The sequence below is a fragment of the Onychostoma macrolepis genome, chromosome 19 (assembly GCF_012432095.1).
Source record: "Onychostoma macrolepis isolate SWU-2019 chromosome 19, ASM1243209v1, whole genome shotgun sequence".
NCBI lineage: Eukaryota > Metazoa > Chordata > Actinopteri > Cypriniformes > Cyprinidae > Onychostoma > Onychostoma macrolepis.
The window spans coordinates 14,569,031-14,595,538 of NC_081173.1; the positions used below are offsets into that span (position 1 = coordinate 14,569,031).

At 36.2% G+C, this 26,508-nt stretch overlaps 1 protein-coding gene across 1 annotated transcript in view; it reads left to right on the forward strand.

Moving 5' to 3' along the window:
• phf14 (PHD finger protein 14) overlaps positions 1–23,568 on the forward strand; it is an 87,925-nt gene extending 64,357 nt beyond the window's left edge. Inside the window, exons 17-18 of the mRNA XM_058753927.1 lie at positions 1,890–2,007; positions 22,072–23,568. Coding sequence (XP_058609910.1) covers positions 1,890–2,007; positions 22,072–22,143 — 190 coding nt within the window. The 3' untranslated portion in view covers positions 22,144–23,568. The remainder of the gene's footprint in view (positions 1–1,889; positions 2,008–22,071) is intronic.
• The last annotated feature ends 2,940 nt before the right edge of the window (positions 23,569–26,508 follow it).

Below are 26,508 nucleotides of genomic sequence, written 5' to 3' on the forward strand. Positions count from 1 at the left end.
TGAAGTCTGTGATGGGCCTGAGTTTGAAAAGGGCTTCCATGTCACCCAGCATTGGGTTCGGTGACACCAAGAACAACCCTTCCTCCGCAAAAGTCTCAATGTTCCCGCTCGCTCACCTGGCAGAATAAAAATATGGCATCTGTCCCTGTCTTTTTCTATCACCTCATCCTGCGGGCTCGCTGATAAGACCGTCGTGCCCCCGTCCCGTAATGGAGACGAGGATGGGGAATGGGCCTATTGACCTCCCCGGCTCTTATCGGCTTTATCTGATTTACATTGCCAAATCAGAATCTACTATATTGATTACAACGTAATTAGTTAATTATGGACAGGAAGGAGAGGAGAGCATGGACTGCAGGGTGAAGGGCATGTGGGTCCTTAGAAGATACACCTTATGAATGTTAAATGAGAGCTGAACTTCATGCACTGTGTGTTTCTTACAATAGTCTTATGAATGTAGATATAGTTAATGTGTTTTAACAGCTGTCATTTTAGCATGTTAATTTATGGCAGTTAATTATTCAAAAAGTAATAAAGATGCATTTATTTGTGCCCACGGACCTTGAATATATTATTTTGTTTGGAAAGTTTTTATAAACTATCAAAAAAACCAAAAACTTTTTATTATATCTATATAAATACTATCTATACTATCTATATACTATATTAGTATCTATAAATACTAATATGTATTTTAACATTAAGTTGTGTACATTGTGAATAATGTATTTGCATTATGAACAAAAAATGTATTAGTAATTAACAATGCTGCTTTTATTTGATCAAAAATACAGTAATATTGTGAAAAAAAGGTAACATTTTTGAAATATTATTACAATTTAATATGACTATTTTCATTTGATTCGAGAATATTTTAAAATGTAATTTATTCCTGTAATTGACAAAGCAGATTTGCTGCTCAAGAAACATTTCTTATTATCAGTGCTGAAAACAGTTGTGCTGCTTAATATTTTCTGGATTATTTGATGAATATAAAGTTCAAAAGAACAGCATGCATTTAAAATATAATTTTTATAACATTATAAAAGTAATTTATATATTTACTACTGTCACTTTTGATTAATTGTGTTGTTGCAGACCAAAAGTGTTAATTTCTTTAAAAAACATGTTGATGTTAATGTTAAAATGTTGCAGAAAATTCCCTATCATGAAACTTCCAAGTCAGCAAATAATAGATAAATAAATAAACATTACTTTTTTATCACTTTGTTACCAAATGTTTCTAACATTGGAGCAATTTGGACCTCTCAAGATACTGATCCTCAGATATGTGTATGGGATCATTTCTAATGAATTTAATTAATCACTGTATTGTGTAATGAAGTGCTTTCTGAAACTAATGTGGAATGGTCCTGAATTCTTCTGAGGATGTTGCATTTTGTTTTAACTAACAATATTCAGCGCAGCACTTTGAACGGCTGCAGAATAGCATAATAATCGAAGCAAGATGGAGGTTTTTTACGGTTTATGTAAAATCGGATAGCAGGAGACGGTGGTTGAGCAGATCTATAACTAAGGACAGAATCTCAGTGTCTTTCTTGACACCTTGACTCCGGAATAAAAATCCTATAGAGATTTATCGACAGGATGAGCTGAAACTCATTTCAGCAGGACCAATCGAGCAGCGTGTTTTATGATGGCTGTACAAGGCCATGTGAGAGGTTGTGTGCCAATGTGTTTTGAATCTATTAAGCATCTGTTACCTGACAGCAAATGGCTCTGTCACCATCTATCATACCTGCCTGGTTAGGGCCATACTGGCCTCTTGGCAGAGTATAAGCAGATTGCATGCGTGTGAGTGCGTGAAGGCACCGCAGCTGCATTTTAATGTATTCTCGCTGCTAATATGCTTCCTGTTTTCCTCATAGGTGTGATGAGTGTCAGCTCTGTTACCACTTCGGCTGTCTGGACCCTCCCCTGAAGAAGTCGCCCAAACAAACCGGCTATGGATGGATCTGTCAGGAATGTGACACCTCTTCATCAAAGGTGAGAGTCAACAAGAATCCCCCTCTACCCGCTTCAATCGTATCCTTACATTCTCCCGGGATTCCAGCTGCATTATGGCGCATGGATGGTGCTAATGTTTGAGCCTCACGTCAATCGACCATCTAAAATCTAGTCAGTCGCCTACCTAGACATCATTTTGAGGCACTTCATTATATGGCCACTTGCAATGATTTCCAAAACGTAGACGGCAAAATTATGGTTCTTTCTAGGGTACTTGATTTTCACCTATGTCTTAGGGAGTATCACAAATCTTGATGCAATAAAATCCCAGAATGACTTGCAGCAAGAAAGAAAATCTATCCATGATGAAACTCAAATTGAAGAGAAATATTGATTATATATTAAATACTGGACAATATCAACACATTTTTATTCTAATTAAAGTTGACTCTTTCCTTGCCCAAGCTTGTTTGCTAATAAAATAATGATAGATAGATAGATAGATAGATAGATAGATAGATAGATAGATAGATAGATAGATAGATAGATAGATAGATAGATAGATACTGATTAAATAATTAATTGACTGAATAAATATTAAGTACTCATTAATTAATTAATTGAGTACTTATTTTAGGATTACTTTCTTGTAATTATGCATAATTTAATGTTATTACTATAGTAATTACATGTAAATAAAAAATTAACAATACTTTAAAATTGCGTTCTCTCTGTAGCATTCCCAGAAAGAAAGAAAGAGAAATTTTTTCACTGCATATCCTACAAATACTCTAACCAGGCTTATCTGTAGAGATGTTCCGATACCCTTTTTCCCTTCCCGATACCGATTCCGATACCTAGGCTCAGGGTATCGGCCCGATACCGAGTACTGATCCGATACCTGGGTGTGTATCTGGTTATACAGCTGTATGTACTACTAGCCCTGTATGAATTGATACAATTATTTTATGGTGTGCTTCACCATATACTGTGAGATAGATAGATAGATAGATAGATAGATAGATAGATAGATAGATAGATAGATAGATAGATAGATAGATAGATAGATAGATAAATAGACAGATAGATAGTCTGGCGAGTAAACAAAACCATATAATATATAATGTTTGGAAAATGGCACATCTTTTTAAATATCTGAAAGTACACTCTTAACATCAGTCAGTCAAGCAATTTGAATATATTACGATAATCAAGTATTATTAAATGATATAACTTTAGCATAACTGAACTTAAGACTGGTGGTGGTGCTTTTTTGGTCATTCAGCATTTCTGTAAAAAATGGGGGGGAACTATCAGTAATACTGATAATAATCATACTATGAACTCTACTAAGAACAATATAAAACGCACTTAAGGATTAACGAGCTGCTGGGTTCATGAATATTAATCAGGTTGTGTGCTTTCGCTCAAACTGATTTGCTGAAATCAAAACAGGGACGATAAAAGGTGAGCGCCAGCCAATGAGATTGTTGTTTGCGCATTAGCTCCGTCTACTACCGGAGAACCCGGCAGTTCTTAAAAGCTGAAGAATTACAAAGGAACGCTGTTATTTTAACAGGAAAATACAGCAAAGAACATTGTTTACATACCATGCAGAATTGACATGCTACATGTAAGACTCTCTCTCCCTCCCTCTCTCTCTCTTTGCGTGTGAGAAAAAAAGCAAAGCGACGGCGAGTCGTGCGCTTCACACTAGAGGTTACGGTGCGTCAAATACAGGTGCGCTGTGCATTCATTCAGATGATCTGAAACTCTGAAGCGCTCAGTCAGTGTTCGAGAGTGACGATATATCTGTGCTAAACTTATATATAGCCTCCAACTCACACACTGGAGAGTAAAATCTGATTATTTATTAGCCAGTGGCTAATATTATACATTATTTAGTTGCCCAGGGTGAAGATTTAGTCACATATGCGAGTGATTTACTGGCAATGTGCTAGGCTAGCATGTTTGTATTTCTTCTTCGCTGCTCTAAATAGTGGTTGCTTGTGGCAACACAGCACAACTTCCTGTGTTTGCATTCTGAGCAGCGAAGAAGAATTGATTTCCGTTTTGCAGCGTTAAGCAAAGCTAGCGCGCATAACTATAGGTCTCGTTTAAGAAAATGGTATCGGATCGGTACATGGGTTCAAGTACTCGCCGATACCGATGCCAGAATTTTTTGTGGTATCGGTGGAATTTCCGATACTAGTATCGGAATCGGAACAACCCTACTTATCTGTTCCCTGGCTTTGTTAATTACAGATAAAAGCTAAGCGGATGTTGTTTGAAGATGCAAAAGAGCGTGATAGCAGCAGTGGTGAAAGTCAGCTACAGTTTTAAATCCTTAAAACCTTCCTCCTCTAAAAATCCTAAAAACCTTGCGCACACACATCAGTGGCTCCTCCCGTTCATTTCCTAAAAGCCACGTTTAGCCGTGCTGTTGAGTTAGACCTTACCCAGCATTGATTTGTTAATATTATTTTTGGAAATTGGCGAGTGCATTCACGTTTCCCCAAACATTTCATTTCTATTTCTCATTGAATTACGGTGCAATCAAAGGCAGTATGTGTCTTCTTGGAAACCTAATTAAGTTAATAAATGCATCTGCTTTTCAATTTATCTTTAAATGGACAGTCCTGCTAGGCAGACTCTAGCGGCATGGAAAATGGGGGTTAATTGATGTTTGCTGAAGAGAAAGTAAAAGATGAAAAATGATGGTGTTCTGACTGCATGGCGGAATGAGTAACATGAAATTATTGCTCAGGATTAAAATTAAAAGGTTAAAGCAGAGAGCATGATGATAGAATGAGAAATGTAGACACTGCCAAATACTCTATACTGTATATCTACATGAATCTTAGCCTGGATATGCTAAGAAGAATGGTAGTGCTATGCTAATAATGGTTATGATGATAACATGGTACATCTTCTAACCATCTTGGTTGTGATTTAATGATTGAACCCCTCAGAGATATTAATACATACTCAAATTCTACCAACACTATTCATTTTATAGCTCAATCGAATACTATATGACAACAATTGTCATATTTGTTTGTATTTTCACTTATTGAATTTTTGTTATTATTAAAATTTTATCTAAAATATGTATAAAGAGATTATTTTTCACTGTCCTAGTGTTGTCTCTGTAAAAACATGGTATTACCATAAATGTACAAAAAACATGGTATTACTATAATACCATATCCACACACAGTATTACAATTATAAATGTACAAAATGCATAGTATTACTATGGTAAATATGCAAAAATGTGATGTTACTATGATACCATGTGGGGGGAAAAAACATGGTATTACCATGATAAATGTACAAATATGTTATTACTCTGATAATATACAAAACATAATATCTTAGTAAATGTACAAAATATATGGCATTACTATGATATCATAACCAAAGACATGGTGTTAAAATTATAATATTATATGATACCATGTGCAAAAAATGTTGTATTACAATGGCAAATGTACAAAATAATGGTGGTACTACGATAATGGTATTACAAGCATGGTATTACCATAGTAAATGTGCAAAAAAAGCATGATAATATGATAGCACTTGGAAATTTTAGTATGTGTTTTTTTTAAAAATTGGTTAAAGTTTGTTCACATACATTTGTTTCATCTGTTCAGAATTTGAGGATGAAAATGAGATAAAAGAGCTCCCAGTCTCTTCACAGGAGCCCTTTGTTTCAAATACATGTAAAAGTGCCTAATGTCTCGCTCATAAAATCGACTGATAAAGAATTATGTTCTGGCAGCAGACCCCCTTTGTGTGTGCTGTGTATCTCTTGTAAATAGGCCTATTATAAATCTAAGGCGTTGAAGAAAAGCTGCAGATCGGTAACCTGCTGCTACAGAATGAGAGCTGTGCAGTTCAGAACAAAAGCGATGGAAGGAAGGCGAGTGGCGACAGAGAAAAGAGCTTTAGACAGTGGGAGGTGCACCAGGGCCACGGGGATTAAACAAGTCTTTGCCTTTAGAATGTGTTCAGTGACAGCCTGCCGTGAGACCAGCCGCTCCCCGGGGACTCGCAGAGACCAGACACAATCCTGTTTAATCACAGACACACACACACACACACACACTCAGGAACACCAGGCCACACACCTCTCTCTCTCTCTCTCTCTCTCTGACACACACATGCTGTGCGTGGTTTTAGTGGGACCTGCTGTCTTATCTCGCCCTCACTACCTGGTTTCTGTCGTCCTCTTTGGATTTTTCTTGCTCCTTCTAATGTCGTCGTTTTATATCCTTTCTTCAGCTAAATGGTAAAGGAATGATGACAGAACAAGAAACAGGAAAAGCTCTCCATCCTTTTTTCTTAGCTCTAGCAGCAGTTGGTTGCAAAGCCACATTGCGAATGCCTAATTCACATTTTCTGCTCAGAATGATTTTTCACATAACTTTAAATATAATCAGGCATATATTTTATTGTGATATAATTTATTTTCATATATTATATTGTTATATAATTAAAATATGTAATATAATGGTAATGAAATATAATTATATTCATACATTTTGTATAATATGATATAATTTAGAACATCTATGCATTTCATCTATTTTTTTATTTATTGTCAATGCTACCAATTCATACAGATACATACATAGACCTATATACTGTATATCAGTGTTATTGGTCACTTTATTTTAACGTCCAATTCTCACATTAACAAACCATCAACTATGACTTTTGCCTCAATAAACTACTAATTTGCTGCTTATTAATAGTTAGTAAGGTAGTTGTAAAGTTTAGGTATTGGGTAGGATTAGGGATGTAGAATATGGTTATGCATAATATGTGCTTTATAAGTACTAATAAACAGCCAATATGTTAATAAGAGGCATGCTAATAAGCAACTAGTTAATAGTAAGAACTGGTCCCACTAAAGTTACTGGTACTTTGATATTAATATTTTGATTTTTCATTTTCATTTTAGATCAAATATTGTGTTTTAATTAGTTTTTGTTTCGCATTATATCTATATTTTATTAAAGGGGTCATATGATGTGATTTCTTGTTTTCCTTTTTTTTAGTGTGTTATGTAGCTGTTTGTGCATGTATACGATCTGCAAAGTTAAAAAGCTCAAAGTCTCCCACAAAAGGATTTATATCTATCTAAAAGAGAAGGCTGATCCAGACGCCTCATTAAAACATGCCCCCACATGTCAACGTGACGATGTGGAAATATTTGCGTAATGCCGCCCAAATGTGCGCGCAAAGAAAGAAGGTGTTGTTTCAGTAACCGCAGTAGTGTTGATGCAGCCATGTCAGGGAGATGCTGTGTGTTTCTATGCGAAAGCAACAGCACTTTATTTGGCCTTCCGGAAGTAGATGCAATTAGGAATCATTGGTTAATATTTGTTTACAACAGAACAGCACAACCTAAATGTTCAAATTGATGCAACGCATTTTATGGACGACCGTTTTGTGAACCTAGAAGAGGCTGGCTGTGCACAAACGCTATTTCTAAAAAATAAAAATAAAAAAGGGTAATTTCCGACTTTGCTATGACAATCTGGCGCTTCTGAATCAGCGACTGTAAGTATGTTTTGTTATTAGTTTAAGTACTTGCTATTGACTGTTCAAATGTGGAGTTATGCGCAGTGTAGAGTAACGCGTTGTGTGTGCGTGTGTGTGTGTGAGAGAGAGAGAGAGAGAGAGAGACACAGGGTCACATCAAAGTGGAGTCAGCTGTCTTAACCGCGGCTTGTATACTGCAAATACATACCAGCTTCATCACTGTGTCTGTCACACGACTCTGTTCTCCTTTCAGACTTGAACTGATGGTAAAATTAAGGACATTATTAACTGTCTTTATATTTACTTTGAAAGCTGAAGCTCGCGATTATGGTAAGGGGCGTTACATTTCCGACGCGTGCTTGTGGTGTTCGGCCAATCACAATGAACTGTGTCAGCTGGCCAATCAGAGCAGACTGCGCTTGTTGGAAGGAGGAGCTTTGTAGAAAACGACACATTTGAGAGAGGCAGGGCATAGAGCACCTACAATAATGTACAGTATTTGAAAAATAATGTGTTTTTTGAACATTAAAACATGTCAACATATTCTGTTACACCAAACACACAAAATAATGATCTTTAAAAAAGCATCATATAACCCCTTTAATTTTATTTAGTTGCAGTTTTAGTTATTGTAGTACTTCAACTTAAACGAAAGGGATTTTAAGTGAAAATTTATTTTAGTTAATTAACACACACACACACACTTTATTAATTTTTATTAGTTTTTAAATTTCTTAAATTTTTCAAATTTCATTTAATGTTATTTATGACTTGGATAATTTGCCCAATGTTAACACACATTCTGATTTGAATCAAAACTTTGCATTTAAGATTTTTGTTGTTCACATTTACTTTTAGCATCTGGTGCATTTATTCACATTTTTATCTTTAATATTTCAGTACGTGTGTTCCCAAGTATAACCCATGACCTTGGCATTGTTTGTGCAGTACTCTACCTGACAGAGCTAGAGAGAAAACAACTGATTTGTATTAGATTTGTGCAGTTATTTAACTGTTGTGTAAAGGTACAGTAGCCTAATTGTCTTTTTTTTTGTGAATTAATTCATTGGGCATATTTTTTAGAAGTAGACATTCAAATAAAGATCTTCAGGTTTTTCAGCTCTAGACATTTAAAAATCATTAACGTATTTGGTAGAACAATCATCGTACTGTAAATGTAGACACATCTGACCCTTGCAACAGAAAGTCAGGGTAAAGGGTAGAAGTCCTTTGGCTGTAGCTGCCATTTGAAACACAATTGATTCCATTATGAGAATCAAAGAGCACTCCAGAGATGAGCACTGCATTCAAGTACTTTACGTTCCGTAATCTGCCACACTGTGAACCTCTTTACCTGCGGTTGGTCCGAATGTTTTTTAAAATGCCATCTTAAAATGCAGCCAGCTTCATCTGTAATTCTTCTTCTCGGCAAGATTGCGGGGGTCGACATTAAAGGTGGAACGGTGCTTTGGTTTTGCCGCAGCGAAATGAAGAAGTAGTGGTTCAGAAGTGTGGAACTGAAGAGGTGATTTGTTATCCCTTCCAGCCTTGACTTCTAGATGTGAGCGGGGAGCATTAGTGAGAGAGAGAGAGAGACAGAGTCGAGAGGTTCGCACCTCATGGAGCCATCTTCTTTTTCAGCCTCTCGATCAAAATACACACTCCCACTGTAGACCCTAAACCCTTATACATAGGGCCCGATCCATGGGTGTCGAGACTGTGTGGTTATCTGTCTCTGTGCGTTTCTCTCACTCATTGCCTTTTTAAAGGTCACCATAAATGGGTTTTTGCCTCTAAGGTCTTGATTAATAAAAAATGTTGTTTAAGTTGTTTCTCTGCGGATGATTTGTCGCGTTGAGACGTTTGTGTTATTAAATCACTTAATTGCATTTGCCTTTTCCTCCCAAGCAAAAACCGATTGTGAGAAAAAGCTCATTTTCATTAGTTTACGAGCACGCAGGCGAACAGGTCCGATGCTGGTATCAGTTCATACGTGGCCCGGCAATAAAGGCTTTATTAGTAAGAGTTGAGTTCATTAGGAAGGCTGTGTATTTCCCTGCCTGCGCACGTCAGATAACCCCCGGCCAACGAAGGCCACATCCCTCTGCTGTCACTTTGGAGCCCTGCCGAATTGATTCGGGTAATAAAATGACAGTCCTGCCACAATATACGGATGGCCTTTAGTTGGAGAGCCCGTTAGGTGGTGGAGAGGGGCTTGTTTGAGCTTTATTTACACCCGCGTGTCACCACGGCTCACCCTCATGATAAAACGTTTCAACAGATCTGAGGTGTGTTTGAAATGCCACGAGGCGCACCCGACTCAGGCGGGAATGGAAAAGCTTAAAGGACAGCTTTTGTGGATTGTTAATTTAGTCGCTATCTAGACTCGGGGTCAAAAGCCTCGTTACTGCAGCAATTACAACACTTATGGAAATGCATTTGTGGGCTAGCAGGCTGATTGGACAACAAGTAGAGTTTGTTTGTGAAGTACGCTACTTCTTGACCCTGAGGTTTAAAATGAACTATTTTAAATTACTAAGACTTTTCTCTTGTTTATCTGAGACATTTTAAGCAATTTTATGCAATAATGTTTGATATTTAATTTATTTTCACTTTTTTTTTTTTTTTTTTAAATGTTCTCGCAGCTTTATCTTTTGCGTCCATTCCACTTAAAAGTTAAAGTTCATACATTTTGGTTTGGACTTTTTGAAGAAACTTGATGAGGAAAGGAAATGTTGGAATTAAGTGTGTGCAAGATGAGAATAGGGAGATTTGATGGCTCTGTTTTCCAGGGGGTTTTTTTAGATTTAGAACCATTTCCGTATTATTGGGTTACCAATAAATTAGTAAAAAAAAAAAAAAAAAAGCATTTGCTTGTGAGGATGGGTACATAATTATAGTGTTGGATTTTGCTTTACTAAGTGAGTACAAAAAATCATTAAGAAATGAATCTCGTCAGAGTCACATGTAAAATCTTAATGGATGTTTAATTGAATCAATTAAAATGGCTTTATTCCATTAAATTTACATGAATAAATGATGTTTTCTCACAAAGAATGATTGAATTTAACAAAAGGGGGATTATGTAATTGATTCATGTATTTTATTTTAGTTTGTTTGTATTTATTTATTTATTTATTGTAAAATAATTTTATTTATTTATTTATTTAGTGGCCCTTTTTAAAAAAAATGTGCAAAAATGATACCCGATTATATCAGCTTGTATCTTATTTACCACTAAAAGTTTCATAGTAGTACCTTGTTATTACTCTAATATGCACATACAATTTTTGCACATTTTTCTTACAGTGTAGGTTGAGTCCTTTTGAAAAAACGTGTCATTTGTTTTGAGCATTTTGACCAGCCTGATGCAACACCACTGACTCAGCCAATAGTGTAGGTTAGGAGGCGGGACTATCTGTTTGCTGGCCAGTGGATGACAAGCAAAGTATGTGAGAAACCTGTTTGAAAACAGTCTTTATTTATAGTCTTTAATTACATGTAGTAACACTAGTAGTGCAAAAATAACAAACTTTAATATTTAAGACTATGGGGGAAGTTCTTTTTCATTCAAAGCCCCCAAATTATGGAATGCACTTCCTTTTAATATCATAAATGCACCAACTCTCTCTGGATCACTTTAAAAAGTTGATTAAGACACATTTATTTAATGCTTGTTTTTAATTAATTCTTGTATCTTTGTATTGCTCTTTTTAGTTCTACTGTAGCACTTTGGGTCCGTATAATAAGCTGCAGTCCGTAACTTGCTCATTATATAAATTTTGTACATTTTGAACACAAAAAAGTTACGGACTGCAGCTTTAAGAAAAGCACATTACAAATAAAATGCATTATTATTATTATTAGTAGTAGTATTTGATGTGATGTCATGTTCAGGTTCTTGGGTGATTATCTTCCAAGCGCAGTTGTCAGTCAGTGCCTTGACAGACTGACCTGCTAAACAGCCTAATTAAGTTAGGCTAATTAACTTAATTAAGTCCCTCACTCAGCCAGCTTTACCATGGAATGAAAATTGTAAGGGAAATGAAAGAACATTACTTATCAAACTTTTGATTGCCACCTGACAAGAGCAAGGGCAAAATCACTAGCTTAATATAAGTGATTCCATTTCTACAGGTTGAAAAGTTTGTAGCAGGTCTCCTTCAGTTTACCTTCTTACACTGTTCTTAAGGCCAGTTGAATAAGTGTTCAGTGGGGCTCTGAGAGGTCAGACATAAATAGGGTGAGTTATTGAAGCTGTGCAGTCAGAGATGCAGTCTGGACCAAAGGTTAGCGTTTCAAGAAAAGGTAGCGTGCTTTTGAGAGAGGTTACCTTGCACCCCTGCTTGCCGGTGAGTTGGATGGAGAGTGTTAAGACATAGGGAAAATCAATGCACCGGAGTCACGTCCATCACCTTAACTAGGCAAGCTGGATGCCTCATGTCCTCTCAGGGGCCAATTTACAGAGTAAACAGGACCCTGGAGATGGCATGGCAAATTTCAGCTGTCCCGTTGGTCACTTTCTTAGCACTTAGTGGGTTTTATTAACTCACTTACAATGTCTCTACAACACAACCAGGGTGGACCTGTAAAACAACCAATTTCTCCCTCGCACCGTTTTCCTGGTTGTATTCGCACCTGCAGCAGGAACTCTGGAGCAGCCAACAATGACGTCTTTATTTCGTGGCATCTACAAACGTCAACAATCAGTGAATGGACGACGCCATGATCGTAACTGTTTTTGTTGTATTTCACGGGTTTTGTGACAACGGAGATGGAATGGAAATGCACAATGTAGCTGGTGTTTCGTATGCGTGTGGCTAATCAGCGTACACTTATGTCACTGGTAGTTCATATAGAACTGCTTTAGACCCTGCTTAAATTAGTAGGAGATAATTTAGTTCCTAGAACTAAATATGTTCCTAGTTCCCACAGTGCGAACACGCCAAAAAGCATGAACTTCTGCCAACAGCACCCCTCCAAAAAAAAGTTAAAGGGGACCATCAATACAGAATTAAAATTTTTGGGTGAACCTTTAAGTGTTGTTGTTTTGTGAGAAGAGTTGTTCTTGATACATTAGTTAAAGTTATACATTTCTGATTCTCAAATTTAATTAGCTGAGTGGCTTTTCAGTAGGTGGCATGAGTGAATCATCCAATAATTCATCTAACTGATTCGTTCAAACACAGATTCATTTAGGAATAAAACAGTTGACAGTCTTTATAAGCGAATCATTCACTGAGTCGATTTGTTCAATCACACTGGATCAAAACAAGTTCTTGTCTTTAAGAGTGAATCTTTAAATCATTCAATGAATCGATTTGTTCCAACGCATAGATCCATTCCTGAATGAAGCAAATTACTTTCTTTATAAGTGAGTCCTTGAATCATTCACTGAATTAATTTGTTTAAAAACACCGGTTCAGTCAGAAATGAAACAAGTGACTCTCTTTAAAAATGAACCACTTAATGATTCACGCGACCGACTAAAACACAGATTCATTCATTCTTTATGAGTAAGTCAATAAATCAGTCAATTAGTTTGAAAACACAGATGCATTCAGAACACCACTATTTGCATTTTGACTAGTTTGTCCAAACATTGCAAGGTGGTGAGTATTTGGAAAACCTGTTTGGCAGCAGTCATTATTTTTGCTATTCATATTTTTGTGCCACTAATCAGTTCCAGTTTTAATATCCAGAACTCCCAGTTTATCATTTATCATAGGTGGAGCCTTTCCTGTCTTTATTTTAGTAAATCATAATTAGCTACAAGGCATAAAATAACCCCAGAAGGTGTGACTGCTTTCTCGGTTCATTGAAATAAGTAGGTGACACGTGAAAGACGACAACAACAGGAGGGTAGTAGAGGAGGCGGCTCTCCCCTTCACATGCATTATTAATAAAGGACCAGGAATTGCCTTATCACACACCTTAAAGGTGACATTGAACATGACAAGACCATACAACCCTCGGACCTCGGGGCTTCTCAGAATTGTGACGAGTGCATTGAGTGCATATGCACTGCCTTATTTAATTTGGCTGTATTTGATGGGACATCCCCCCAGTATCTGCTGACAAAGGAAGACTCATAACAACTGTAGGGATGTCTCCACACCTGCACACACACTAACAGATCTGTTCAAAAATTGATTCTCTCACACTCCCATATGCACACCAACCGGCACACTGTTTAACAAATGCAGCCTTAGAGGAGTGTTACTGTGTGATGCTATAAATCACATTAATGGGGATCAGCAGACTGCATACTGTTCATAACAGAAAGGCCACACACACATAGTCAGTCTTGAGGTCTCCATTCTTTCCTTAAAGGAGTAGTTTCCAAAATAAATTAAAATTCAGTTATCATTTACATACTTGTAATCGCTGCAAAGCAAACTTCAACATTTTTTATATTTTATTATACAATTTTATGCATATTCTATTTTTTATATATATGCTGTAAATAAATTATTGCATTTTTTAAGGACTTTCTATTTACCAGCATTCGTTTGGCACAAGTTGGTGTAGGTGTTCGCTACTCTGCAGATGCAGCTCATCTGTTTTCACTTGCGAGTGCTTGTTTTAGTTGCTACTTTATTAGCGTGCTCTTTATTGCTTCTGCTTTTACGGTGGATGTTGTTTAGCTTTTAGTTCGCTATCCATTCATTTGCTGAGAGCCTCCATCCGTGCATGTAGCCATGTGACCAATTTTCTCACAGAGTTTGAGCACTTACATTTATTTGTGATTTAATATTTCACCTGAAATTGGAAATGGAGAGAAAGTAGTTCCTCTTTTCCGTATACCACACCTCCTCCCTGCAGCATTGGCTCTTATCAGATGCGAGTTAAAAAAAAAAAAAAAAGGAAAGATCTCTGGCTTGTGCATTTTACTGCTGATTTAATTAGCCATCTCTTGGTAAGTTCACCTCAGTATCTGTCACACCTCACTAAAATGAAAATCCATTCTCTAGGAAAAAAGGTAGATTAATGAATGCCCTTTGTAATAAATGAAAATGGGAAGCGCAAATATGCATAGTCATGAAATTTAATTGTGCTTTCTGGTGATTGGGTTTTGCTGGGAGTGGGAGTGTAGAGAAAAAGGCGATAGGGCCAGAGGTGGCTCAATGTAGCGCGTAACGCACAGCTTCAGCTGCCTAATGAAGCGAGTGTTTATGACTGAATGCAACTGTGTCATATCCACTACGCTGAAACACACACACGTCCTTGAGTATGTGCTTACAGACCACCATCACACTGCATTTGTGTACTTGTACTAGATTGCTGTCAGCTTTGTTGTACAAATCCAGACATGTAAGTTTGAGTTTTATGAAAACAGACACAGAAACAGAATCTTTCAAAATTCTGGGCTTGGTAAGATTTTTTTAATGTTTTTGAAAGAAAACATCTCCTATGCTCAATAATTCTGCATTTATTTGATCCAAACTACAGTAAAACCGTAATACTGTAAAATGATATTACAATTTTAAACAAAATATATTTTAATAAAAAAAAATTATTTAATCCTGTAAAGGTAAAGGAATTTTTAGCAGCCATTACTTCAGTCTTCAGTGTCACATGATCCTTCAGAAATCATTGTAATATGCTGGTTTGGTGCTTTCTTATTATTATCGATGTTCAAAACAGTTGAACTGCTTAATATCTTTTTGGAAAAAGTGATTTTTTTTTTTTTTTCAGGATACACTCTAAAAAAAATATGGATTAAAAACAACTCAATTTCTGGGTTGGATAAATATAGGACAGAACACATGTTTTATAGATAAAATAAAATGTACACAAATCTGTATTTTACTGAAGAAATGCATCACTTTGATGGCACTTATATCGTCTCCTGAAGACGATGCAAAAACCCTGCAATAAATAACTAAATAGCTGGGTTATGTCTGATCCAGTATGGGTAACACAAAAACTACCCAAACACTAAAAAAAATACAAAAAAATGGCTCAACACAGCATTTGGGTTGAAAAAATAACACAGGATTTTTTCAATATAATGTTTCCTTGCTGATTAAAAATGAATTGGATTTCTATCAGTTTACCTAGAAACAGTCGTGTTTATACTGTAGGTGGATACATCCACTTCCGAGAATTAGACAAGCATTCCATTTTTGGAGTTTGCCAGGTTTGTGCCATTAAACCTTTAAAAAAATATTCAGTTGTTTTATTTGAGGCACTTAATAACAGTTTAATAAGATAATAATTAGCTAATCTGTACAAACCACTTTATTTGGTATGTCCTGTAGGTGAAATAGTCTGTCTTTATTATTTCTGGACAGTCTATACACTTTTTCTTCATTTTGTATAAGTCGTTTCAGACTAGCATGGTGGTATAATATCTTTCAGATAAACATGCCAATAAATAGCTCAGAAAAAAATGCAGTTGGTCACTTGAAATGCTAGTCAGATGGTCTCTCCTTGTTTGAGTAGGAGGTTCTTGGTTAGAAGCAGTTGTGGTGTGGATCAAAACTTCTGCTGTTCAGTTAAAGTTCTGGTTACGCAAGACTAGCCTTCTCTGGGTGAGTATAGCTTTATCAAATTACACTGACTGGTAAATATTTTTCCACCATCTCTATGAAGAGAGATGGTTAGGAGGGGTCATGAATAATCCTGGGGTCTGATAGCGCTCTCTCTCTCACGTCTTCCTGAAGACACCCATTGGTTTGAGCCACAGCGCTTCATTTTCTCTAGATGTCTCTCCTGCTTCCTTACATGCTGCGTGTTTTCATCATCGTTGTGGGACATCAATCTGTCTTCCGTGGAGCGTGCAGGATTGCAGACGCACTCCGACACCTATCAAACGGGGGGAGGCCGGAAAGCCGCTTCTTTCCTTTACACCACATAAAAGCCGTATACAACACACATGCACAAATAAATACAAAGAAAGCAGAAAACGCGATAAAGAAATAAGTCATACTAATTAGCCCGCTAATTCTTTGAGGACTGTGCCAGCTTGATAAAGGATGCTAAAGCTTATTAAAGTAAAAGCAGCGTTGTAAATTTTTAATTCTTTTTTATGTAATTTTTTTCAGTACAGCTTTATTTTAATCCCACTTTATGAAGTTTGCTGCATGTAGTGTGGGTGGGTGGGTGGGAAGAAAAAGGAAGGGGGTTTGATTGTGTCGCTGTAAGGCAGCGGGGGTCTCTGACTCAGATGCATTAACACGCCACAGGCCTTTGTTGCCACCTAGGGTCCAGACCACGCTCTCGCTTTTCTTCTGTCTTTCCTCGCTCTCCCGCACATTTCTCTCGCTCTTTCACATGGGCTAGGTTTTTTTTTTTTGCCCTTTTAAAATCTAAAATGCAATTAGAATGAAGAATGTGGCATTTCATTATCATACATGTATAAGCAGTAGCCAGAGGGCTGGCTGCTGCATGGAGAGTGAATGGCAGAATGAAGGCTCCAGCTTTCCCTGGAGGAGAGTGATGGAGATATCCCACAAAGCCGCTGCCTGTCAGCGTGATCAGGCCCGCAGTGGGCCAGTGTCTCCACCATGTCTCTGCCTCACAAAGCAAATGTCACACTGTCAGCAAAATGAGCACCCTGACTCAAAAAAAAAAAGAGGATTTGAAATTGAAGCTTTATAGAGCGAAGAAGAACTTCACATTTTGAAATTATTTTGATTTTGACGTATATATATAAAACATTTCATCCGGTTGGGGATGTACGACGGGTGTGAGTCCTTTTCTTTTATACCCTATAGCTGTGCTTCTCAAACTTTTCATCTACTTCAGTTAAAGCAGAACAGGAAGTACCACCTAGTACTGACAATGTTCCCTCCTTTTTTTCAGCATTAAGCATACTGTCTCTGTTTAAGCTGAAGGATCTAGTTCACCCAAACATGGAAACTATCATCAGACTGGTTTCAGTTGTCTTTTGACTTCATTTGTATGGACAAAAAATGGGAACGAAACTGTTATCAACATTCTTCAAAACATCTTACACTGAAGAAAGTCAGTCATAGAGGTTTGGAACAACATGAGAGATAATTTGTGATGGAATTTTAATTTCTGAGTAAATTGTCCCTGTAAATTTTGAGCAATATATTTATATGAATTATTTATTTAGCATTTATGCAAAACCATGGTGCAGTAAGATCCCTCATCAGCCCCTTTTGCAGACCTGTAGGACTCAGACCAGCATCTAAAATCACAACATAAAAAAAGCATTTAGAAATAATTTATTATGCAAATTTTGCAGTTCTGTTCAAATGCACTTTATTTTAAGGTGTCCTTGTTACAGTGTAATTATATATTTAAATACTTTATACATTTAAATAAGTAATATTAATTAGCTACATGTACTTACTATATGGTTAGGATTAGGGTTACTTGTATGCAATTATGCATAATTTATTGTTATTATAATAGTAAGTACATGTAACCTGTGTAACAAGGACACCTTAAAACAAAGCGTTTCCTAAAATTCTTACAGACTTGGCCTACAATATAACATAAAATCTACTTAAACTTGAGTGCTGAACACAGTGTAAATATTCTCAAGTTAAATATGCTGTATGGTCACTATAACCTTGAAATCAGTAAGTGCAACTGGAAAACATTTCTCAAGGTCTCACCTCTTGCCTTATTGTCATTGCGGTAGTAATAATGTATATTATATACATTAATGTGATATATACTTTATCATTTCAAAGTTTAGGGTAAAGTAAGATGTTATTTTTGCAAGAAATTAAAACTTTCATTCAGCAAGGACGCAAATCAGCATATTAGAATGATTTCTGAAGGATCACGTGACGCTGAAGACTGGAGTAATGATGCTGAAAATTCAGATTTACCATCACAGGAATAAATTACATTTTAAAACATATTCAAAACAGTTTGTTTTGTTTTTGTTTACTGGTGAGCTTCCTGTGTAGCTGGTGTCCCATGTCTAGCCAACCAAGAACCAAGAAGTATCCAAGAGCCCTGATTTCACCCTGACCCAGGATAAACACTAAATCACAAATGGGCCATGACGTGTGGGTCAACGAGTAAGCGTTTGTGTCCATGTGTGTCCATGGGAGTGTGAAAAAGCTCAATCGAGGCACTCCATGAGATTGTTAGCATGCACCGGACCATCCTCCCCTCTTGTATCCCTTTTAAGTGCTGACTGGCCTGATGATAATGTATGGCGCAAGAAGTAATTGGAAAATTGGCAGGCTTGTCAGAGAGATTTGGTGGATGGCACCGGCTGATCCGGCAGCAAGGTTCATGAGATGTCGTCCCACTGTGAGATTTATATCGTCGCACAGGCCGGCAACAGCAAAGTACCCAGAGTTCAGGAAAAAGTAACTCATTTTTCATAAAGGCCTGGCTGCATATCAGAAGTCATCCACAGACAGAGACAAGACCCATATGGGAGCGACATTGCTGAATAAAGCAAAGCTGTCTACCCAGATTAACTGCTGAGGCAGCTCTTGAAGCTGTATATTGGATGTGTTTCACAATTCTGATGTTTGATTATCTGGAAATTAAGCAGGCCTAAAGTTGTTTCCTTATATTGTGGGCATACTTTATTACAAAGCTATTATTATGTAATGATTAGATTATTACTGTGTAATTACTATGTTGTTACAATGTCTTGAATTTAAATGTATTAGGAGCTTTAGGGGATAATGGATATTTTTAAAGAAGTTGTCTGAAAAATGAAACTGCCTAAAGTTGTTTTGGTAACACTTTATTTTAACACGTACTTGTTACACGTTACATGTACTGACTATTTTAATGACTCTAAGCCAAACCCTAATCCTAACCATATAGTAAGTAAATGTAGTTATTTAATATTACTCAGTACTTAAAGGGTTACTCCACCCCAAAATTAAACTTTTTGTCATTAATCACTTACACCCATGTCGTTCCAAACCCATAAAAGCTTTGTTCATCTTTGGAGCACAATTTAAGATATTTTTGATCAAAACTGGGAGGCTTGTGACTGTCCCATTGACTGCCAAACAATTAACACTGTCAAGGCCCAGAAAAGTATGAAAGACATCGTCAAAATAGTCCAACTGCCATCAGTGGTTGAGCCGTAATGTTATGAAGCTACAAGAATACATTTTGTAGGCAAAGAAAACGAAAATAACGACTTTATTCAACAATTCTTCTCCTCCGCGTCACCGTAGCGCCATTTTGGAGAGTATCCGTTGGACACTGTGTCAGCCGCACCACATGGACACGCTGTTTTCATTCAAATCAAAGCGTAAATAAATGTAGAAAATGTATCCGTGTGGTGCGGCTGACTCAGAACAGCATACGCTGTTTGCGCCCAGCGGATACTCTCCAAAATGGCGCTACGGTGACGCGGAGGAGAAGAATTGTTGAATAAAGTCGTTATTTTTGTTTTCTTTGCATACAAAAAGTATTCTCGTAGCTTCATAACATTAAGGTTGAACCACTGATGGCAGATGGACTATTTTGACGATGTTTTTCATACTTTTCTGGGCCTTGACAGTGTTAATTGTTTGGCTGTCAATGGGATAGTCACAAGCCTCCAGGTTTTCATCCAAAATATCTTAAATTGTGTTCTGAAGATGAACAAAGCTTTTACGGGTTTGGAACGACATGGGGGTAAGTGATTAATGACAAAATGTCCGGGTGGAGTAACCCTTTAAATGTATAATTACACTGTATTAAGGACACCTTAAAATAAAGTGTAACCACAGTTTTCTAATATATTGAGAACACCTTTCATTACAAATGTATGACTATGTAATTACTATGTAATTACTGTTATAACAGATTTGTTTCTATAAATGTATTAGGAGCTTTAAGGAACAATAGATGTTTTTAATGAGATGTCGTCGTTGATGTTTTGTACTCTTGATGCTTTCTGTAAGTAAAGCCATGAATCATCAGCTGCTTTGAGTGTAGTTTGTGGTCAGGGCTCTGCCATCACACATGGCTGTGCGTAGATGTGTTTATTAACCTTTGGAGGAGGGGATAATTGCATCTGTCAGACTCACTTAAAAGCTGAGATGGCCGTCATTTCCTGTTTGTCGTCTGCTCTAAATTTGCAGGTTGTGTAAGTGACTCTGGCATGACGTTTGCTCTTTGTTCTGTGCCGTATAGGTACTAAAATTACCATTATTCAGAGCTAAGCGTGGCATGTCAAAATACAGTTCATTGGGACTTTTCTAGTGATTTTTAGCAACATGTATCCAAATTAGGTAATGTATGCAATTAAAATAATACAATGAATAGAGCCTACCTTTTTTGAGGATGAAATCGGCTAAGATGTGTTTTGAGGTGTCAAGCCATTTGGACATTTAGTTGTTTGCACAATGCGAACTAAAAGAACATTATTATTAGGGATGACACTTTCATGTTCAATACCAATTCCAATATGTTTTTTTTCTTTTTCTAGATTTTATCTTGATCAGTTTAGAATATCTACCTCATTAACTTAATTAACCGCACACTACTTAAATATGGTTAATACCATACATATGGTTAATATTGTGTACACAACACCAACCTTGTTTTTGTTTGTTTGTTTTGTAGCCTTAGATTAACCACAATAACACACAGTATTGGATTTGGACATCACACCCGATCCCGCAAAAATGTCCATATCGGTCATATACCGATATTGATCGGTACATCCCTGATTACAACCTGGTCTCATAAAAATACGTACCTCTGCGCACTTTTTGTGCGACACCGTTTTACGTACCTTGCTGCACGTTTCGCCGCAGTTTCAAATAGAAATGTCCACTGAGTGGCGCTAAAACACAGGTTCAATATGTGAACCCTGGCACGTTTTGGCATGTATTGGTGTTTTTTTATTCCGTTGCTTCAGATATGTATTGTGGCGGTTCAGAATTCAAAGATCCGGGGACTGTCGCTAAAGGTTAATGCTCTATCGTGTTGGAAATATGCCCTACACCAAATCCAGCCCTAAACATACCCGATAGTGTTAACAAATGCAAAACTGATATAAAAACGTATTAGCTGATGCAACTGTGCCATTTGAACTTCCTTTTATGCAGATTTTAACTGCTTTGTCGAACCGTAGTTACATGGGATTCGAACCGGTGCTTCTCATCTCCTAAGTCCGTCTCCGTACTCCGTGAGCTACCGAACAAACTTATCATTTATGAAAACCCATAGATATGAAGCTGGATGTGTACGATGCTAACGTTCAAAAGCATCAGTTTTCAAATCTCCCAGCATATTAATATTGTTTTGAAGTCATAGCATGATATTCTTCAAGTAATTGTGCGAAAATTACGCTTTATTAATCGCAACTCTGTAAATTTGTGTGAAAGTGTTCATTTATTTTGGAAACTGCAGTGATATGTACTTATTGGTACGTATTTCATGTCACGCTAAAAAGTGCACCAAGGTACGTAAATGCCATGAGACCAGGTAGGCTGATTATTATGTGTTATGATGTTGTATGTCTGCTAATGAACCCTGAACTGAACTGAATATTCAAGCTGAATCATTTATGAACATCTTAAGAAACTATTTTTCAAATAAAATGTTATTTTCACTGAATAGGCTATTTGTTTTTTTTTTATTATTCAGGAGGAAGAACCACAAGAGGTGGAGGATGAGTCTGTGAAAGAGGAAAGGACTGAGCAGGAGATCCCAGACTGAAAATCTCTCAACATTACCTCACATGAAGTAATCGTCTTGTCTACAAAGTCAGCGCCATCACCTCATTTCCTGCTGAATAGCGGGATGCAAAATAACTCACAAATTAAATCAACAGACGTGAACTGCCACTGCTTCACCAGACTGAAATTTTCCTCCTTTGTTTACCAGAAAAATGATTAAATGACCACAATTGCCAGCTTAAAAAAATGTCAATGCTGTGATCTCTATATATTTTTTCAAAGACTCGATGTATGTTCAAGTCCACCGTCATGAATGCTGCAGCTGATCATGATCTGCATATGAGCTCGTTTCTACCTTAAATATACTGTATGTCCAGTCAAAGTTATTTTTCATACACTAACTGTCATTTCCCATGACTCATGGATGAGAACATGGTATCCAGAGATTACTCAAGCAGGGTTTATGATCGTATTTTTTATATACAGAGACTGCACACTATTTGTTCCTGTCCCACCAGCACCCTTTTTGATTATCAGCTTTATAATACTTGCTTTTGTTTTTATTTCATATTTTTAAACACCAGTGCATTATATGCATATGAACTTGTATTGACAGTAAAACTGACAGTGGCTTGTGTTATATAAATAATTCATTACTTCCTGATATAAGAGCAAAGTCTATTTTATTATTTTTACAAATCTCATTTTTATAACTACAGTATATTCCAGAACATCCTTTATCATAGACAGTGTTGTTGTCCGCACTCATATTTGAGGCTATTCTCAGTTTTAAACGTTATTTCAGTGTAAAAATAGTAGGACAATTCATCTTCCTCAACACTTGAGTTCAAGACGAGTCTGTATTTAGGTACTTTAAAAAAAAAAGTGACCTTCGTAATAAACAATTCTTGTGAATTTATTATTATTATTCCTGTTATTGATGCTAAACAACAGTGCTGTAACTATTGAGATGTCAATCAAGATAAAGTGCACTCAAGATCTCAAGAAAGAGGCATTCTCAGGGACTAAAGTGCACTTTCCACAAATAGGGTACGAAATAGCACTTGCTTCTTTTTTTTTTTTTCTTCTTTTTTTTTTCAAATAATAGTCGGTGAAAGTAGACGATTAAATGTTGATTATCAACCTTAGGATATCAAACTAAACAGTATTTTGTTTCAACATTTCAGTTTTTTTTTTTTTTCAGTTTTAATCATTAACTTAGGATGGATTTTAATAGCAATTATCTATTAGTAAACAAGTGTTTGTTTTTTAATTATTTTATTTACATTTTTTAAAGATGATTATTCAGTGAGATTATTATTTGTCTATCTGCCATGAAATAACTATTTTGTTACAATTTTATAATGGATGTCATTATTGAGGACAAGCTGTGGGATGTCGCTAAATATTATTCACTACAACGAACTGAATATCAATTTAACAGCTTACGTCAGAATTAGTGCTGTCAAACGATCAATCGCATCCAAAATAAAAGTTTTTGTTTAAATAATATGTATGTGTACTGTGTATATTTATTATGCATATGTAAATACACACACATACATGTATATATTTCAGAAAAATGTGTTATTTTTATATATTAAATGTATTTATTTATAATATAATTTGTATGAATATAAATACAGACATGTAAATACATGCAAATATTTTCAAAATATATACTACATGTGTGTATTCATATATATACATAATAAATATACACAGAACACACACATATATTGTGCAAACAAAAACTTTTATTTTGGATGCGATTAATCATTTGACAGCACTAGTCAGAATTATAATGATTTTAAGGGGCATACAGATGTGTTTAAATCTGGCTGCTTTACATGCAATTTTAATTTTATGTTACATATTATTTGTATTAAAAAAAACACAGAATTTGTGCCTAAAAAGCTTTATAAATAGGTAATGGCACATCAAAGTGTACCATATTCTTAGAATGTGTTGAAGACGTTTCTCAGATCTTCTAAAATATCACTGAGCGTAATGATTTGATAATGAAAGCATTACTTTCATCGCTCCAATGATAGATGAGTTCAAAGCTGTTTCTCAAGGGTTCAGTGAAGCTTGCCAGTGGGCAAACCCAACAGAAAACTGTCTTTATCCAGCTCTGTCTTGTCTGTTACTCACAGTGCACGTCATTTAACCATTCCCTCACACCACAGGAGCGAGAGAAGAGCGTAAATGGCGTTTTCTCTTTATATCCCATTGCCTGGCGAAGCTTCTCCCGCCCTCACCCTGTCAGGGAATCTGGCTTGCATTCTGACATTAATGCATCGAGGGGTGTAATTCCAATTTGTTCCAAAGCAACTATTAATTTGCCCATTTCAGGGCCATGCAGGAGGAACCCCTGTAAGACCACTGAACCATGAAAGACATTATCTGAAGGGCTCTGTTTCTTTCGTTCTGTTTTTTTTTTTTTTTTTTTTAAGGCGAAGGATTTCGATTGATGTGCATTGATGACACGCCGCCGGTTTCTGCAGCCGTTCGCGACGGACCCCCTGAAGCTGAACGCTCAGCGTGCAGCGTGCAGAGTGTGTCATTAGGGTTGTAATAATGGCAGCGGGTGTGCTTATGTCAGAGTGGCCTTCTTGTTCAAGACCCCCATGCCCCCTTCTACAATCTGATTACAACCTCTGCATAATAAAGAGGCCCGTGATGGTGGCTTCATGTTTGCTCAGCAAGCATACATTTTAGCCATGAGAACTCAAAAACTACCATATGTAAGAGTATGTGATGACTTCTCTAGATTACGCAATAGTGATATGAACGCCAGCTGAAGAAACTGTTGTCGTCACGACAGTCTGAAGCAAGGAGGTCTTTCAGTCATTTCAGTGGCAGTTGCTTGGCGAGTGCAAGACATAACTGTGATGGCACTGGTGAAAATTTATAATAAAATGAAATAGTTAAGTACTGCTTGCAAAAATGTTACTGTGTAGTTATTTACCGGCAGAGACGCTAATGAATATATGCTAACCTGTCAAACACACATAAAAATATATAAATATAGACGCATTATTATTATATAAACATTAAACAAAATAAAATACAATATTAAAAACTTTTATTTCAACTAGTTGATAAGGCAAAATTTCTCATCGTAATTTATTTTAATCATGTACTAAAATAACTAAAACTAAAATAAACAGAAAAATATATAAAACAAAAAAATAAATACTAAAATGATTTTAAAAAATAAATAAAAATTACTAAAACTTTAAAATTAAAATGAATGTTTTTATAAAATAAAATCTGATTACTACATATCTACATATTCATAACAGCCGCTGACACCCTGGAGCTCACATCTCCGAAAATGTTGAAGCAAATTTTCAAACAGGCGTTATCTTTATCAACAAACTGCATATTTGAAATCCAAACAAGTACATTCTCACCTAAAAAAAAACCTCTTAAAACTACACAATCCGCAAAACAAAACAGTATTATTTTTAAAATTATAGTGGATTTGGGTATATATATATATATATATATATATATAAGTATATTTATTAAAATATTGATATTATACTATATATTTAAATTATATATATATATATATATATATATATATTTTTTTTTTTTTTTTTTTTTTTATTATTAGAAATGTTATAGGCCTTAACACTTCTGTTTAATAACATGACATCTTTAATAACATTTATTTTTGTAAATACATTTTAATAAAAAAATACACAGAGTCTATCTCTGGCTGAGCATAAATGTTTTTTTTTCTTTCTTTCTCTAATCATTTAAATATGTATCATATTGTGAAGGAAAAGTGCTTAAAAAGATTTCTAAAAATCATCCCATCAACTTTTCTACACACAAACACAAAGTTTCCACATTGAAATATGCCACTATCTGCTAATCACGCTGATCTTTGCTCTGACAGCCTCCACACCGTTCTCAGTCTATCAGTCTGCTTCTAATATTTCTGCTGTTTGCTGAGGGAATTAAGACAGTAAAGATTCACTTATGAGGCAGCACGACATTTCGATCAGAGCTCTGAATATCCACAGTTGCTCTCGCTCCTTGTCCCTGGGTTTTAATTGCTCCAGATAACGCTTAAAATAACATCACCTTGGTATCTAAGCAGCGTGTGGATGACCTTTTCCAGACTGTGTAGTGCTGTGACATAGTCATTTTCCAGCCCTTAATGTACTCAGAGAGTACTCTGTTCGGAGGGAACGTTCACAGGGTGCTAATCTCTATCTCTCAACACCTCGTTCCACACATAGTCATTAGGAGAGGGGGGTCTTAAAAGGGTTCCTGACACACTGGAGTTAGACATGTTAATAACTCTCATTTCAAACTGACTGTGCATGGGAAATACTGTATCGAAGATGACAGTGTAAAATGTAATGTGATTTTCTGTTCTTTAAGG